This window comes from Squalius cephalus, assembly GCF_949319135.1.
Source record: "Squalius cephalus genome assembly, chromosome: 23".
In the NCBI taxonomy this organism is placed as follows: Eukaryota; Metazoa; Chordata; class Actinopteri; order Cypriniformes; family Leuciscidae; genus Squalius; species Squalius cephalus.
Genome location: NC_137144.1, coordinates 24908964 through 24925931, shown reverse-complemented (window position 1 = coordinate 24925931; position 16968 = coordinate 24908964). Strand labels below are relative to the sequence as shown.

Genomic DNA, 16968 nt, shown 5'->3' with positions numbered 1-16968 from the left:
GAGAGAGAGAGAGAGAGAGAGAGAGAGAGAGAGAGAGAGAGAGAGAGAGAGAGAGAGAGAGAGAGAGAGCGAGAGAGAGAGAGAGAGAGAGCGAGAGAGAGAGAGAGAGAGAGAGAGAGAGAGAGAGAGAGAGAGAGAGACAGTGGCTTTATCACACACATCTGGACTTGACGCTGTGTGTTGTTCTGTCCTGTGTTGCACAGAGTGCAGAAGCAGCATCTAGCCTTCGCTCCGCTGCTCCCACTGGACGTCGACGCTCTCAGCGTGAGAGGAGTGAGTTATCTCGGCAACAAGATGGACTGGTTGGTAAAGAGTGCGGAAGTGAGTGTTTCAGTGAGGAAGTCTGGGAATAAGGAGCCGTTCGCTCTTGAACTCGTCCTGAATACTGGATCTACAATCCCACTTATTCCAGGTAATAAACAAACAGACATATGATGAATGGTGTTTGCTACTTAGAATAAATGAATCGTTTTAATTGACTGTTGTCCACAGGAGAGTCAGTGACGTTCCCACGGCAGCCCGGTCAGATCCGGAGAGCGAATCCCGGTTTTTACAGCCCGGTCTGATGATCCACGTCACAAACGTCTGTCTGGTGTTTGGGTTTTCAAGTTTTGGAAGAGTTAATACTTTTTTATTAACACTTGAATAAAACATTTGTACACTTGTATGGTATATTCAAAAAATATTTTACTTTAATAACGTTGTGTGATAATGGCAAATATTTGAATTATATTATTATTGTTACATGAATCACAGTATATTCTGGAAATATTGACAAATCTGTTTACAATAAAATTGTTGATATGGTTTTTGTTAAAATCCCAAATCCAAATCAATTAAGTTGGATTGAAAATCAAGTGCAATCTCATATTTTGTTGTTTTATTTGAGTGATTTCCACCAAACACTTTTATAATAAATAGCAACAAAAAATGATCTAAGGTAATATACTGATTAATTAAATTGTTTTTATTCCTATTAAAATTTGATTTTACTATATTTTTGTACTTTTGGGCACAGCATTTTATATATATATATATATATATATATATATATATATATATATATATATATATATATATCTTGAAATAACACAAATACAACAAATCCAAACAGTATTGATATTGCAAGTAATTTAGAAATTAAGGAAATCTGTTTTTCAAAGGTTTTAAGGATTTGAAATAACATTTTCAAATCATTGTTTTTAAATACAGAAAACTTGGAGCAACTTTAAGAACTACATTTGTGTCACTGCAAATCACGTTGTTGTCAATAGTCGTTTCGTGCTACGTCGTGTTCTTTCGGTAATTTCCGTTTTGATTCGGTAATTTCCGCTTGCTCTCCTTCCTGTGTTGATCCCCGTCCCCAGTAAAGGCACTCGGAAGCCATTATCCTGCAACCATTTTCTTTTCTTTTATACCCGAAGATAAAAGCGTTTTAATAAATCAATAATCTATTCGTACAAGTTGACTAAGCGCTTCTTGGATACCTGCGCATTTACAAATCGCGAGGGACGTGCGCCTCTCGACAATCCTTCGGATAATTTCGGCTGCTTTCGTGCGCCGCTGTTTTGAAATGGACGCGAATGAACCGGCGGCGAAGCTCGCGTTGCGCGACGCGTCCGACAGCGCGTCTGCGGGAGAGGCTGTGGGTTCGGATACCGAATCGGAGGGCGAAGTCGCCACGATGACTGTGATGGGAGAAGCGGGAAACATCGACGAGTCCCTGCCGAACCCAGACGATGCCGAAGCGGCTTTTGCGGGTCAGTGTGCGCATGCGCATCAGCTGATTTTCGGTTACAATGAAAATCCATTTCAATGCACATTATGCGGTTTTATAACCCACCATACATTTAATTACATTTATTCTCTGCTGATCAGCATAATACGTTTTTAACCAACGTTAATATAATTATTATAAATAACTGTTGGGGAAACATGAAAACTCTTACAATGTTTTTTTTTATATATTTTTTTAAGTACCTTGGAGTACCATGTAAATAACAGGGTGCGCGAATATGCATTTTGCAAGAAAATACATTTTATTTTTAGGGCCATTAAGATTATTTCATTGTGACTTTTATTATTTTTAATTAAACTATAAAGTATTCATACATCATAGTAGCTATTTTTCACCCACCATTATGTATATGCATTTTGTTACTGAGAATCTTAATACAGCCAGGCTTAATTTTCTTTATGCTAAATATAATTTACTGATTAAATAATTCAAACGTTAAAAAAAAAAAAGTTATTTAAAGAAGAATCTTCTGCTCACCAAGGCTACATTTACTTGATCTAAAATACATTAAAAACTGTAATATTGTAAAATATTTTATTTTAAAATGTAATTTATTCCTGTGATGGTCAAGCTGAATTTTCAGCATTGTTACTCCTGTCTTCAGTGTCACATTATACTGCTCAATTATTATTGGTACTTATTACAAAATCTATTAATAATGGTCCTTATTATGATCAATGTTTAAACAGAAAACAGTTATTTTATATTGTAATAATATTTCACTGTTTTTACTGAATTTTTGGTCAAATAAATGCAGCCTTGATGAGCAGAAGAGACTTCCTTTAGAGAAATATTCCTAATTCTGAACTTTTGTGTAGTGTGTAGTGTATGTGGTTCAGTATTGTCATTACCCAAAGTCATATCCTCCTGAGACCCAGAAAAAAAAAAAAAGTTTTTTGAATTTAGTTTTTTTCCATGTCATCACATTGTTTAGAGCACAAGAAACAAATGGTAAAAAAACATTTTTGAAAAATAATATTTTATTCATACGTTATGCTATGTCCTCTGACTAAGTTGTTTAAAAAATAAAATGACATGAAATTATATGTATAGGCAAAAACAATGGGATTTTTTTTTTTTCAATCACCAATACATTTTGGGGTTTCAGGATTTTTTTTTTAAACAAAATTTGTATAAAGATGATTCTCAACTATGTTATGAAAGATATAACGGAATTAATTGATACACCATTTTACTTTATGCAATATGTGGGTAAAATGGCCATAAAGTAATATTCCCATTCAATGCAATGTATCTATACACTGTATCTAATTTGCACATTAATGTGTTCTTGGAGCATCATTTAATGAAAAAAAAAAGTGTAATAATTGGCAACATTTTAATAATAATATCTAATATTTCATAGGAATATTGATGTATAATTTATTTCCATATTCAATTGTTGTCTCCCAGAATGCCTGATAAACATGATTTAAGTCCTGATGTCCTCTACAGTGGACATGTATGAAATCAACGTCCTGTCCTGTAACAAAAAGTAATTTTTTGATTTGAAACCCCATAACATTTTCCTGAGATGTTGGTTTATGAAATACAACTTGAAAAGTAGTCCGATTTATATTATAATTACAATATATTATCATATTTTCTACATTTGATCACTAAATGAATGTCAGGCATTTTTAAAGATCAAGGAGAAGTTGTTTTCATGGTGAAACCTCCAAACATTTGGTATCTCTGGAAAGTCCTGAATGTGCTCTTTACAGGACACCCAGGTTGTGTCATGTGACATGTCTGATGTCAGAGAAATTCACTAAAATATAATGTCCACTACAGTGGACAAAAGTCTATTCCTGGGTCCCAGGAGGATATAAAGTTTGAAACGGCTTCTGTTTTTCTCTGCAGAGGTCACGGTCACTGTTGGGGACGTTCAGAGTTCAGATGAAACCGTTTACACATCCACAGTCTCCACATCCGCGTCCATCCCTGAACACATGCTCGTAAGAGTCTCATTTCAGAGGACATTTACATGCACTGAAAACAGAAACGTTTTTCCTTTGTGTTTTTCGCGTATAGACGAAAGCGTAGTCTAGACGAAATTGTTCACACGGATCCATGAAATCGAGTAAAAACGCTGTATTATTCATGTCAGGCCAGTAGGTGGCGATGTCACTTTGTAAAGAAACACTACGCGCCTATAAACTGAACACGTAATACGCATGCGCATAACATTACTGTTTTCACAAATCCAGGTTTTTGTTGTTTACACGGAGATGATAACGGTAAAACTTGCACTTTGAAACCCGTTTTCAAAAGTTTGTGTTTTCAGGCCCTAAGAAGCCGTTTACAAGACATCGTTGTCAATTAAAAGGGAACAAATTTCATTTGTTCAGTTTTGGTCATTCATTTACCTGAAAACACAAATTTTGGAAAACTTTTGAAAAGGTTAGGAAATTGACGAAAATTTATGCAGAATACATTAAATCCTGTAAAATACTAAAATAGAAGAAAACTCAGATTTTATTTGTGAATAAAGTCATACTCTTCCAGATTAATGGCAGTAGTATGTTACAGTGATGGGGTCTGATGATAATACTATGGTAACGTTACTTTGATATAAACCAAAACCGTGGTACTGTATGATTACTATATCTACCATGATAAAACCATCTTAGATGTCTTTTATTTTAATAATAATCACTAAACACTCGTATAATAAATAAATAAATGAGGTATTTAATAATGTTGATAACTTTATTGAAATGTTTTATTCATCTGAAAATACATGCTTTTTTATTTATTTATTGCTTTTCCACTATCTGAAGTTTTTTGTTACTTTTATTGAACCTCTTCAAATAAACCAATCCACAGTACTGTGTTATTACTATATTTATATTTCAAGAATAATATAAATATATAAAAACGATGCATTTAACTATATTTTTGTAGTTCTCTTCTCGCTATAAAATACCATTTGACATTTTTAACCTCCATTGAATCTCTTAAAAAAAAACAAAAAAAACTTCTGCATGATTAGTATATTCATATACCACGATAAAACCATCTTAGATGTCCAAACATGGTTGATTTTATGATAATTTCCGCCAACAACTTGTATACTCAATGTAAAAAAAAAAGGTATTTAGTAATATTTATAACCTTATTGTAATGTTTTATTAATCTGAAACTGTATACATATCAAAATTATGCTTTTTACTATATTTTTGTAGTTTTGTCTGGCTGAATTTATTTTGCTTTTTCACTATTTAACGGTTGTTGTTGTTTTTACCTTTATTGAACCTCTTCAGATAAACCAAACCGTGGTACTGTATGATTCCTATATTCATTTACCCGATTCATATATGATAAAACCATATTAAATATCCTAAAAAAAATCATGGTAATACCATAGTACATTAATTTTTAGTTAATGTGTGAAGTAAACGTAAGGACAGATTTGTTTTGGATCAAAATAATAACGTCAAATGTAATATTTCTCAACGGGTACATGCAGACAGGCAGAACCACGCTTCAGATTGGAGACAGTCTGAGTACCCAGAAGGCCACACTGATCATGGTGCACACGGATGGGAGCATCGTCGACGCCACAGGGCTGAAAGGCACCGCGACACCAATGACTCCTGGTACGTTCGAGTTTTAGGAACTAAATTGTAAATCTTAAACTACATGGAGTGCAGTATATCTTTATGTGTGTCTGTATTCCCTTCAGGTCCTCAAACCCCGAACACCCCTCTGACATCTGGACACGATAAAGACGGCTCGAAGTACAACTGGGATCCGTCGGTTTACGACAACGAGCTTCCTGTGCGCTGCAGGAACACCAGTGGGATTCTGTACAAAAACAGACTGGGATCAGGTACGCCACAAGAGGGCGTCACATGACTGCTGAAACACACACATACAGCTGTGTGTCTGTAGACCTTATTCAGGGGCTGTGTCCGAAATCACCCCCTATACACTCGTTCACTATTCCCTGCATTACTCCACTAATATAGTCCACTTGAGGAAGTGATTGAAAACGAGTGAGTGAATTCAGACACTGAGTGTGTCGGTTTCTGCTGTTTAATAATCATCTGAAGTTTAGCAAACTGGCAGCTCCAGTAGTAATGAAAAGATTAATCTTGAACTCTGTCATGGAAACTAGCAGTATAAACCTTAATTAAACAGTTTAATAATCAATTAAGAAGGAATATATACTTTTATGATATTACGCTGTACCCACATTGGACCAGCGGTTTGGAAAACGGATGGATGGATGGTCAGACACAGGAATTCATTTAGCTAGCGACACTCACAGTGCATTATGGGTATTCTCTAGCCGTTGAGCGTACATCGGTTGCATTATGGGATTGAATGAGTGCACTAGATAACGTCCACTATGGTTTCAGACACCACTACAACTGGCTGTTCACTCAAATAGTGCCCTATTTAGGGGTATAGGAGGCGATTTAGGACACAGCCAGGGTATCGCCATATTGAATTTGTGACTGATTTTTCTACAGCTCAAAAAGTCAAACGAGAAACATCGCAAACTTTGGTAACACTTTATTTGACAGTGTCCTTGTTACATATGTTACATGTACTTACTATATTAATAACAGTAAATTATGCATAATTACATGCAACTAACCCTCAACCAAATCCTAACCCTATAGTAAGTACATGTAGTTCATTAATATTACTCAGTACCTAAATATATAATTATACTGTAACAACGACACCTTAAAATAAAGTGTAACCCAAACTCATTTTTAGCACGAGGGGTTATGGGTGATATAATCCAAAAAAATAATTCACGGATGCCAACTTTAGGAATCCACTAATCTAAAATCTATTTTCTATGTACCATGATTTAATACACACTAATTACAATTTAGGATGAATAATATAAGAATTGGAATAAAGCCAAACTGTTTTAACATGACTGACCTTTAACCTGTGATGGCAGGGGGCAAAGGGCGCTGTATCAGACACAATAATAACTGGTTCACCCCAACGGAGTTTGAGAGTATGTCGGGGCGAGCGAGCAGCAAAGACTGGAAGAGAAGCATCCGCTACGCTGGCCGACCTCTACAGTGTCTCATTCAGGTCAGACCGGCCTTTGGAGACATACACACACACACACACACACACACACACACACAGCTCACAGTACATACTCTTTCCAAAAAATCCCCCAGTGTCTCGTTCAGCAGAACAGCTGACTGGTGTGTGTGTGTGTGTGTGTGTGTGTGTGTGTGTGTGTGTGTGTGTGTGTGTGTGTGTGTGTGTGTGTGTGTGTGTTTTGACAGGAGCGTATCCTGAACCCTCACGCAGCGTCCTGTACGTGTGCGGCCTGTTGTGACGATCTGTCTACAGTGAGTGACATGGTGACTCAATCTCATAAATCTTTACAACACTGCTGACCTGGGTTATCATGCACTGACATTAATGATGACATTTTTTTTTGTTTTTCTAAATTACAGCTGAAATAAAATATTTTTTTATGGTTGTGTTTAAATATTCAATATATATTGGTGATGGTTGAGGAGATTCCCCTCTTCTATGTAAAGCGTTTTGAGTGCAAAGAAAAGCATTATATTAATGTAATGAATTATATGTGTGTGTAAACTAGTATTACAACACCAAATAATATTAATAATAATATAAAATATGTATAAAGATATTTATTTATTATGTGATATTAATAATATTTATATAATAGTAGTTTTATGTATACATTTATATATATACATATATTTATATAAATATATATATATAATATATACTGTATATATTTAAATTATATTAATAATGGAATAATAATTGTATAAAATTGAATAAAGATGATTCAATATATATATACTAATAATATGAAAAAAACAGCATATAGATATTGCATTTGAAACTGTGCAAAAAAAAAAGGCTTCTCTTTCTTTTTTAAGCAATTTATGTATTTTTTTTTTTTTTTTGACGATCTTAAATTCAAAAGTGTTGCTTATTTCTTTTATCCCATATAACTCAAATCTCCTTCATTTGCCTGTCGTTCTCCAGTGTGCCAAAGACGGGCCGTTCGGAGGGGAGAACATCACGATGGTAATTAGTAATGTCTGGAGTCTCAGTTGTGCCGTTATATCGCTCTAGAGACTCATCCTGTGTCCTGGTGCCCCACAGACGGGCCCCGTCAGACTGTTCGTCCCGTATAAAAGAAGGAAGAAGGACAATGAGCGGTCGGCTTCTCCTGAGAAGAAGGACGTTCAGTCTACAAAGAACATCACCTTGGCTCCAGGAGCAACATGTAAGAGCCTCGTTCCCCTGTTTCTGTTCACTTACACCCAATATTAACACCCATCTCGGGTGAACTGATCTCAGATTGCCACCTACACTTGAAATAAACATCCATCTAAACTGCGTCTCCTGTGACCAGATTCTGATTTTGTCGAGTGGAGGGGGTGAATTCATTTTGCGGCTAAATGAAACTAAAATAAAATGTATTTTAAACCCTGTAGTCAGTAATTCTATCCCTTAAAACTCATCTTTGATCACCAAAATTACATATTTAAATCTTTTTCCTGTGAAAAAAATGTATTCATGCCTTTAAATAGCTTGAACGCAAGTATATGCGGATCAATGAATATGCAAATTATCCCCGCCTCCACTCACTCACACCAGCTCAGAGATGTACTCTGTAGTAAATTCTGCACAATGACAAGTGGAAATACTGGTTTAATTCAGCCACACGTGTTTGAACCAGAAATTGATTCAGAAGAAGAAATGGAAGAGTCAATTATACAGGTTCAGAATGGTAATGCATTTTTTGTATTGCTCATTACAATATCGGACACATAATGATAATTAATATGATTAGCCTATTGCTTGACTATGTTATCAAACAGCTAATAATGTGATGCTAATGTTACACAAACCATGTTCACGCTTCCCCATCTCAGTCTGCCTTCTTACAATTAGCATCCTTAGAAACGCTTAAAACCCCTCAGAACATCAGTGGAGAAAGGCGTGTAGTTCATCATAACAGCGTAATATACATCATACACCCGCTATACTGCTAAATCTACACGATTTTTTATATCAACAGAAACATATACAGGGACAATCTGGCTTCTCTTGCTTCAGAGCGGGTATAGGTAATTGTATGCTAAAGCCCGCCCACACTTTGACGTGATTGGTTACAAGGTAGTTTGTGATGTAGAGAACAATGCACTGCAAAAAATGCTTTTCTTACTTAGTATTTGTGTCTAGTTTCCAGTCAGAATATCAAACATTTCTTAAATCAAGATGCATTTACTAAAGTAGTAAAATGGCATTAGATATTATAAGAAAAATAAATAAAATTAAGTGAGTTTTTCCTTAAAACAAGCAAAATTATCTGCCAATGGGGTAATAATTAAGATTATTTTTCTTACCCCATTGGCAAATAATATACCTTTTTTTAAGCATCAACTCCCCCAGAAAACAGGACATAATATCTCATGTCATTTTACTCGCCTAGTAAATCCATCTTGATTTAAGAATTTATAAATATTTAGACTGGAAACTAGACAAAAATACTAAGTAAGAAAAGCTTTTTTTGCAATGTGGCGATTTTTATTTTTATTTTCTATTTAAGAGAAAATACTCAGAAATGGTGTGAATTTGCACATGGTTCGTCTTAAAGTATATTAAAAGCACCATATAGACATATAAACAACATTAAAAACTTGATTTTCACCACAGAGGTCTTTAAATATTGACTTAGCAATGGGTTATTCAGAATATCATTTTCTTCAAATAAGAAAAAATTTGTAAAAAGCAACGCCACAAGCTTTAAAATAATATATGTATATATTAGGGCTGTCAAACGATTAATCGCGATTAATCGCATCCAAAATAAAAGTTTGTGTTTACATAATATATGTGTGTGTGTATGGAGTATAATTATTTTCTATATATAAATACACACACATGCATATATATTTAAGAAAAATGTGTTATTTATATATAAAATATTTATATATAATATAAATTATATATAATATAAATATATATACACAGTATATACATGCAAATATTTCTTAAATATATATATGCATGTGTGTGTATTTATATATAGAAAATAATTATACACCGTACACACACATATATTATGTAAAAACAAACTTTTATTTTGGATGCGATTAATCGCGATTAATCGTTTGACAGCCCTAATATATATATATATATATATATATATATATATATATATATATATATATATATATATTTACACAGTATATAATACAAAAATATACAATAAATAAATAAAAATTCTAAATGAAAATGTATAATTCTTTTGTATATGACTGAAAAATCTTTTTTTTTTGCCAATATTATTAATTGCATATATTATTTCAGTCAGATGCAGAAAATAAATTGTCCTTTCAGTTTCAGTTGGTTTGTGACCATATCAGTATTGTATAGAACTTATACTTATATAATTGATAAATCGATTTCTTATTATCAGTTCCAGTATCCAAAGATATAATATTGGCGGTTATTACTCTCAGGTGTTTTTCCGTTGAGTTTTCTGATACTGAACCGTCTGACGTCTCTCCTAAAGATCAGGAAAGGGAGTAATTCTCCCAGGAGACACTGGAAGTGGCTCACGACTGTCTGCCTGCTCTCAGTTACAGTGACTCCATCAGGACAGATCACCACTTCAGGCACGCTGACCTTTGACCGAACGGCGACAGGAGAGACGGCGGCCATCATCTCCGACAGCCCTGCGCCTGCTGACGTCTTCACCAACACAACTGGTGAGTGGTGCACACACAAATACTGGAGCTCATACAGCTTTCCTGTAGCTCAAACAGTTGAGCGTTGGCGCTTGCAACGCCAAGGTCATGGGTTCGGTTCCCAGGGAAAGTAAGAACTGATAAGAATGTAAATGTGTACCTTGAAATGCAATGTAAGTCGCTTTGGATAAAAGCATCTGCCAAATGTAGGAATAAAAATGTAAATACTACAGTCAAAGTGTGTTTTTACAACCAAAAACTCATATTTACATACTACTATTATGAAAATATGCAGTATGGGTTCTGTGCACTTTTTTTTTTTTTTTTTTTTTTTTTTTTTTTTTAGAAAATGCAATTTTTTATTTTAGTACAAAATGTAAAATTAAGTAAATAAATTATTAATAATTAAATAATTATTTTCTGCACCTGACTAAACATTTTTTTTTATATATATCATTAATTGCATATTTTATTTCAGTCAGATGCAGAAAATAAATTGGTAGGTTTTGCAATAAAATTAATATAACAAATAAGTGTTTTTATTTTTTTTTATTTCTTGAAATGATAACTGGATTCCACTTGTATACCGGCTGAGTATAGACAGCCAATCAGATTGATTGGTTAAGCTCTGGCAAAGTTCTTGCTCTTCTATTGTGTGTGTAAGTTGCATGAGAGGGTCAGTGACTGGTCTGTCGGCGGCCTGTGATCGTGTGTGATCTGAGGTTGAGACTCTGAAACCCAGGATTGGCCTCTTTCTGATCCTTTTTTAGCTGGAAACAAAAGAGCTGTTATTTTTAGGCCTCTTTGTGTGAGATGGAGGCCGTTTTGACCCCATTGTGAGTCTCGGATAATGAGTTGTTGTGCGTTTTTGTAACCTGTCCAGTTAGGGTGACTTCTGTTAAATGGCACATTTGTCGTACATCGGGTCAGTCCTGATATGGCTCATGCTTGAACGATTTGTGCATTTTAATTCATCTTTATCTGCTTGAATTAAGCACTTCTGATGCACTTATATGTTAGATCAATGTTACGTCCTTTATAGTGTTTTTGGTGTGTTTTGTCTTTCTCTTTTTGGTCTCTTGTCTCTCTTACTTTCACTTTCTCAGGCCAAGAATTTTACTTTCAAGTAAAATTAAGTTTACTTGATTTTGTTGCGTCTCTCTTGGTTCTCATTTCATTCGGTGATAAATGGTGACAGGTGTCATAATTGACTTAATGTTCCCCTTCTAAAATACCTAGACGGTTGTGAGCCAAAGAAGGGTCGTAACAATCAATTAAATGGTTATTGCTCTTAAAGGGATAGTTCACTTTGAAATAAAATTTTGGTATGTTTTAGCTTACCTCAAGGGCATCCAAGATGTAGGTGTCTTTTTTTCCGCAGTAGTTTCAATTTTGATATTTTTAGGTCAAACCGTTCTTGTCTGTCAGTCCTATAATGCAGGTCTGTGGTCACTGTCTCAAAGAGCATGCACAGAGTCCAAATTAAACAATTCCCCATCATCCAAATTAAACAATTCCCCATCGTAAGTACACACTGATGGCCTAAGACACGAAACGAGCGGTTTGTGTGAGAAAACGAACAGTATTTATATCGTTTTTACCTTTTATAACACCACCACGTCCAAGTGATCTGAGGGCGCGAGCGCATCCTGGTGTGTGACGTGTGCGCAGACGGGTGCATAGATATATACACTAGATGTCGCCTTGGCTACGGCAGTTCATTGGAACGAATGTCTTTAATGCGACATCTAGTGTATATATCTATGCACCAGTCTGCGCACACGTCACACAGCAGGAAGCGCCCGCGCCCTCAGATCACTTGGACGTGGGTGTGTATAAGAGGTAAAAAAAGAGGCTAAAAATATCAAAATTGAAACTACTGTGGAAAAAAAGACACCTACATCTTGGAAGCCCTTCAGGTAAGCTAAAACATACCAAAATTTAATTTCAAAGTGAACTATCCCTTTAAATGCACTTAATGCTGTTAGCACATGCAGCTAATTAGACATTAAGACAATTTCATTCTGTGAAGTTTTATTTTTAAATCTTTTTAAAGGTGCAGTAAGTGATCTCTGATAAACTGCTGATAATTGAAATCGGCACCCAAACAAACACAACCCTCCATTCATTGCTCCGCCTCCAAAATAACAAACACACTGTGCAAGGCAACCACTAACAGCTGGCGCATCAGTCATCTCGCGGAAGAATGAAACATGCAAACTTCGGGCTAGAAAACACAATGCTTTTTCCCATTTCCCAACTGTCACTAGGCGCGTTTCCATTAAAGATTTGCGCAAAAAAAATTTTTTTGCGAAATTTTTTTTTTCTAAATATCGATAAAAACTATTGCGAAATGACGGCGTTTCCATTAACCGATGTTATGTGACTAAAATGTCATTTTTTTGCTCTCACGATAAGTCATTCCAAAAATCATGGCAACGGACGTTGGTAAGTTTACATATATATCACAGCCACGTACCGCATTAGACATTATTATTATTAATGGAAGGAAACGTAGGCGTGTTATCCAATCATTAATGGCAAGGAAAGACCCTTATACTGTGAGCGGCACATATGAGGTGTTTCTGGGTGTTTCTCCCTCATTTCTGCTCCGAGGTCTTGATTGTGGCATTTATTTGAGGTTTAGAATCCACTATTCCTGTAATTCTTTTGTCTTTTATGAATTTAATAAAGAGCTCTGTCTCGTATTCTGTCCAAAACACACCGCGTCGTCTACGTCAGGTGACTGTAAATGCGCAAAAACTGTTTCCATTGCAGTTTTGCGAAATATTTCTTTTTCGAATTGCCTGAAAAACCACCTCATGCGAGCATAAAAACTTTTTTGCGATAAATGGGAGTTTTTGCGAAATTGACGTGTTTCCATTGGACGTATTTTCAATTCGCAATTTGAAGGGTAATGGAAACGCGGCTACTGTCAGATTGCTAAAGTTCTACCATAAAGATCTACCAATCTTTTGTGTAAAAATAAAATAATGAAACTGCCATCTTTCTAAAGTCATTTTTGCCCCCCGGAAATGTGGCTCCAAATCTCTGGTGAAAATTGTAATTTTGACCCCAATCCACAAAATAGTGGATTATTCAGTAGATAATCATCCATGACATTTCATATTTGAGCTTTCTTCCTCATTAATGTATTTCTTTTACCAGATAAAAAAAAAAAAAAAATCAGATTTTTTTTTTGTGCCATTTTTTTAGCTCTGGTTAAGTTGACACTGAATGACCCAGAAAATTAATTTTTCACCTTTAATATTTACAATAATTTTTTTGCTTTACATCCATCCGTCAACACCTTTAGATTCTCATTCTCTCTTTTCAAGTGAAAGGATCATGGTTTGAATGCCATCTGAGGGTTTATTTGTGAAGTGGAGGCAGTCGTCCAGTGTAGATGTTTCGCTCCAGGGAGTGTGACCTCCAATTCAAAGCAGTTCAGTGTCACTGATGGACCACTGTGATCAGTGTCTCAGGAAATGATCCTTCTCTCCTTCTTTTTTTTTTTTTTTTAATCTCTGTCAGCTTCTGTGTGCCGGAATAGACTTGAAATGCTTCAGCACTTTCCTCTTAAAGCATCCTGACCTCGACTCGCTCAGACAGATTCAAGAAAATAACCGTAAAATAAGTGTGTCCACAGCCCTGGACCGTGATATTACAGAAAAAATCGTTTCTGCCACAGGAAAATGGTGTTATATAAATATTCCCACATCTAAGAGGTATTGATGTAGAGACAGTGGCCTAGCGGTTAGTGAACAACCTCAATCTTGCAGGATTGCTTTAGTCAAGGAAAATCAAACAGTATATGATCTACTGTGAATATACATTTTTCTAGTTCCACTCGGCTCTAAAATATATATATTTTCATAAATATATATTTTTTAGGTTTTTTTTATTTCCCAAATTATGTATTTGAAACAAACAGTTGTTCAATTTATTAATTTAATTGTAAATTTAGTTCAATTTATCATTTAAAAAAAAAGTCTGTATAGTTTTTATTGATTTTTTTGTGTGTGTGTGTTATATTTCAGTACATAAAGTTAAACTAAATTATTGTCTTGAAAAAAAGATAATCTTTTATATTTTATTTCAGTTAACATTTATGTTATTTCAAGTAAAAAAATTGTATGGTTGTAGTTTTACTATAATAACCCTGGATTGCAGACTCTATAAAGTGATTTTTTTTTTTAAACCATAATGCTTATGATAAATGACTGGTAAAATCATGGAAATTTATTGATAAAATGTGGGAAACTTTGGGCTTTGTGGCATTTCACGATCCAGTTTCACCATCATTATCTCACTGTCCCTTTTAATAAAAGTGACAAAAAGGCCAAAAATAAAAAGCATAAAGCATTTGGACCCTTTACAACCCTTTACAGTTTCAAATGATATTTACTCTTGTCTGTTTGACCAAAAACAATGGAGTATTTGAAGTTTTTTCCGCTGTTGTCAGGAAAAAAATGCAAGTGATCGCGCCGGCGCCTCCATTTCATGAAGTACGCTATACTTTAGTTTCCTCACTCCGCACAAACACTTGGATATGCGCCTAATAATAGCACACATTTATCTAGAATAACGTTAGAGCGAGTGGCCATGTAACATTACGTTTCAAATGATAAGCCATATTTGAGGTCGATGGATGAAAGTGAACGTTTGGATTTCCTGGCTGACGTACTGTAATTACCACAAGAACCCGCCGGACAACACGCCAAATATGCATACTCTTTTACTTTAAACCAATTATTTGTATGTGTGAACTTGTGAAAACACAGACTGATGTTTGATTATTCCACTATGTGGCTAGAGGATGTTTCATAAAAGTCACACATAAGTTCTCTTTGTCTCTTTATTCCTCCTAGACTGCATTGAGATTCAATAGAGAGCAAGTGTATTCATCCTGAAATGGGTTTGTCTCGGTCGAGTCCGGGACGTTACAAAAACACACTTGGACACAGAGCATGTCCTCTCCTGTCTGTCCGGCCCACATTTAATAAGCTTATAAAATAAAATCTGGGTCAGGGTTAAAGTGAGATCAGATGAGGACGGGCCGTAAAGGTACTCGTCAAGGTTGTCCTGTCAGAACGCTGGTTCACCTCTACAAAACCGGCCGTCCCAAAATAATCACTCATGACACATAGGTTAGGCTTCTAGCATCAGCTTCAGCTTCAGCTCAAATGTGTGTTTCTCCTCAGTGCTGACCACCCTTCCTGCGCTGACCGTGGTCCCTCAGCAGGTGCTGGTTCAGGCTAAACCCCCTCCGGCCGGGACGCTGATGAACGGGCTGGAGACGGGCGAGCAGCGCACCTGGCTTTACCTGGAAGAGATGGCCAACACACTGCTCAGCAACGTCCAGCAACTCAAAGTCCTCATTGCACAAGCCAAACAAGCCAGTCAGAGCGGAGCGCATGTCGGCATCAGCCCAGAGAAGAACAACAGCGTCAGAAAAGAGGTGATATCCAAACACAAAACTGCTCTCAGATCAGTGTTCATGAGGTCATATCATGAGTTTATTAGGTGTTTATACCCAGCTACGTAAGTGATAATCCACGGCTAGTTGTGCATTAAGTGATATTAATGCACAACGTGGAGGAAAAGAACCACCCAATGCGAAGCATTCAAATGGTTTAATGCACAGCTAGCCGTGGATTATCCCGCTTATACCATGGTCATGTGCCAGCACTGACAAGTTAAAGCTGTTATTGATGTTTGCAGGGAAATATTTGACCGTAAGGATAAAAATTACGGTTATATTTGTCAGTTAGATCTCGCATTCTGCCCTCTTTAAATCAGACACAACGGATATGTAGTAGTGTGGCAAGATTACATTGATTTGAATGAACTAATTAAGCATTTATTTGAATTCATTAGTAAGAGAGATGAGAGATGCATGTGTGAATTACCTGCATCTGTTCAGCATCTTAATTAAAGTTTAATTACTTCAAAACCAGCAGTTTAACCCCAAATATAATTTAGCGATTTAGTAGCAAAGCTATTTAATTAGTAAAAGTAATGTGGTCGAGTTTCTGTGCTCCTGAATGCTTCTGTGTGGTCCTTCCGGCCAATCAGAATCAAGTATTCAACAAGTTTTGCTAACATTCCAATTAGATCAAAAACTTTTTTTTTTCTTGGTTATGGTAACGTTAGAGAACATTCCATTATTCAAACATTATGGGATTGTTACTTTTGAATGTTCTCTAAACATTCTGAAACAAGTTGTGACGTTTAAAAAAATGTTTAATGAACGTCCAACTAAAACCTTTCAGGAACAAAAATGTTCTGTGAACTATGTATAAATAATGTTTTTATGTTAATGTTTTAAAGACCATTATTAAAGACCAGATGGCTTTGAATGAATGTTCTATTAACGTTACTGGAAGAACATTTTTTTATAACTTTGAGAAAACCTTGCCTGTTAGCTGTTAAATGGCC

General features: G+C 35.5%; 2 protein-coding genes across 3 annotated transcripts in view; both read left to right on the top strand.

Moving 5' to 3' along the window:
- The window catches only part of pgghg (protein-glucosylgalactosylhydroxylysine glucosidase), a 13117-nt gene extending 12123 nt beyond the window's left edge, over positions 1-994 (top strand). The window contains exons 12-13 of the mRNA XM_079859602.1: positions 132-412; positions 493-994. Of these exons, the coding sequence (XP_079715728.1) occupies positions 132-223 (92 nt within the window). The 3' untranslated portion in view covers positions 224-412; positions 493-994. The remainder of the gene's footprint in view (positions 1-131; positions 413-492) is intronic.
- Positions 995-1352: 358 nt separating this feature from the next.
- The window catches only part of deaf1 (DEAF1 transcription factor), a 19690-nt gene continuing 4074 nt past the window's right edge, over positions 1353-16968 (top strand). Inside the window, exons 1-10 of one of the 2 annotated variants that reach the window (XM_079859601.1) lie at positions 1353-1760; positions 3662-3756; positions 5271-5400; positions 5487-5633; positions 6726-6865; positions 7069-7134; positions 7811-7852; positions 7931-8054; positions 10420-10548; positions 15732-15988. In XM_079859601.1, coding sequence (XP_079715727.1) covers positions 1574-1760; positions 3662-3756; positions 5271-5400; positions 5487-5633; positions 6726-6865; positions 7069-7134; positions 7811-7852; positions 7931-8054; positions 10420-10548; positions 15732-15988 — 1317 coding nt within the window. In that variant the 5' untranslated portion in view covers positions 1353-1573. Of the gene's footprint in view, positions 1761-3661; positions 3757-5270; positions 5401-5486; positions 5634-6725; positions 6866-7068; positions 7147-7810; positions 7853-7930; positions 8055-10419; positions 10549-15731; positions 15989-16968 lie in introns of both variants that reach the window. The other variant, XM_079859600.1, reaches the window with a different exon arrangement.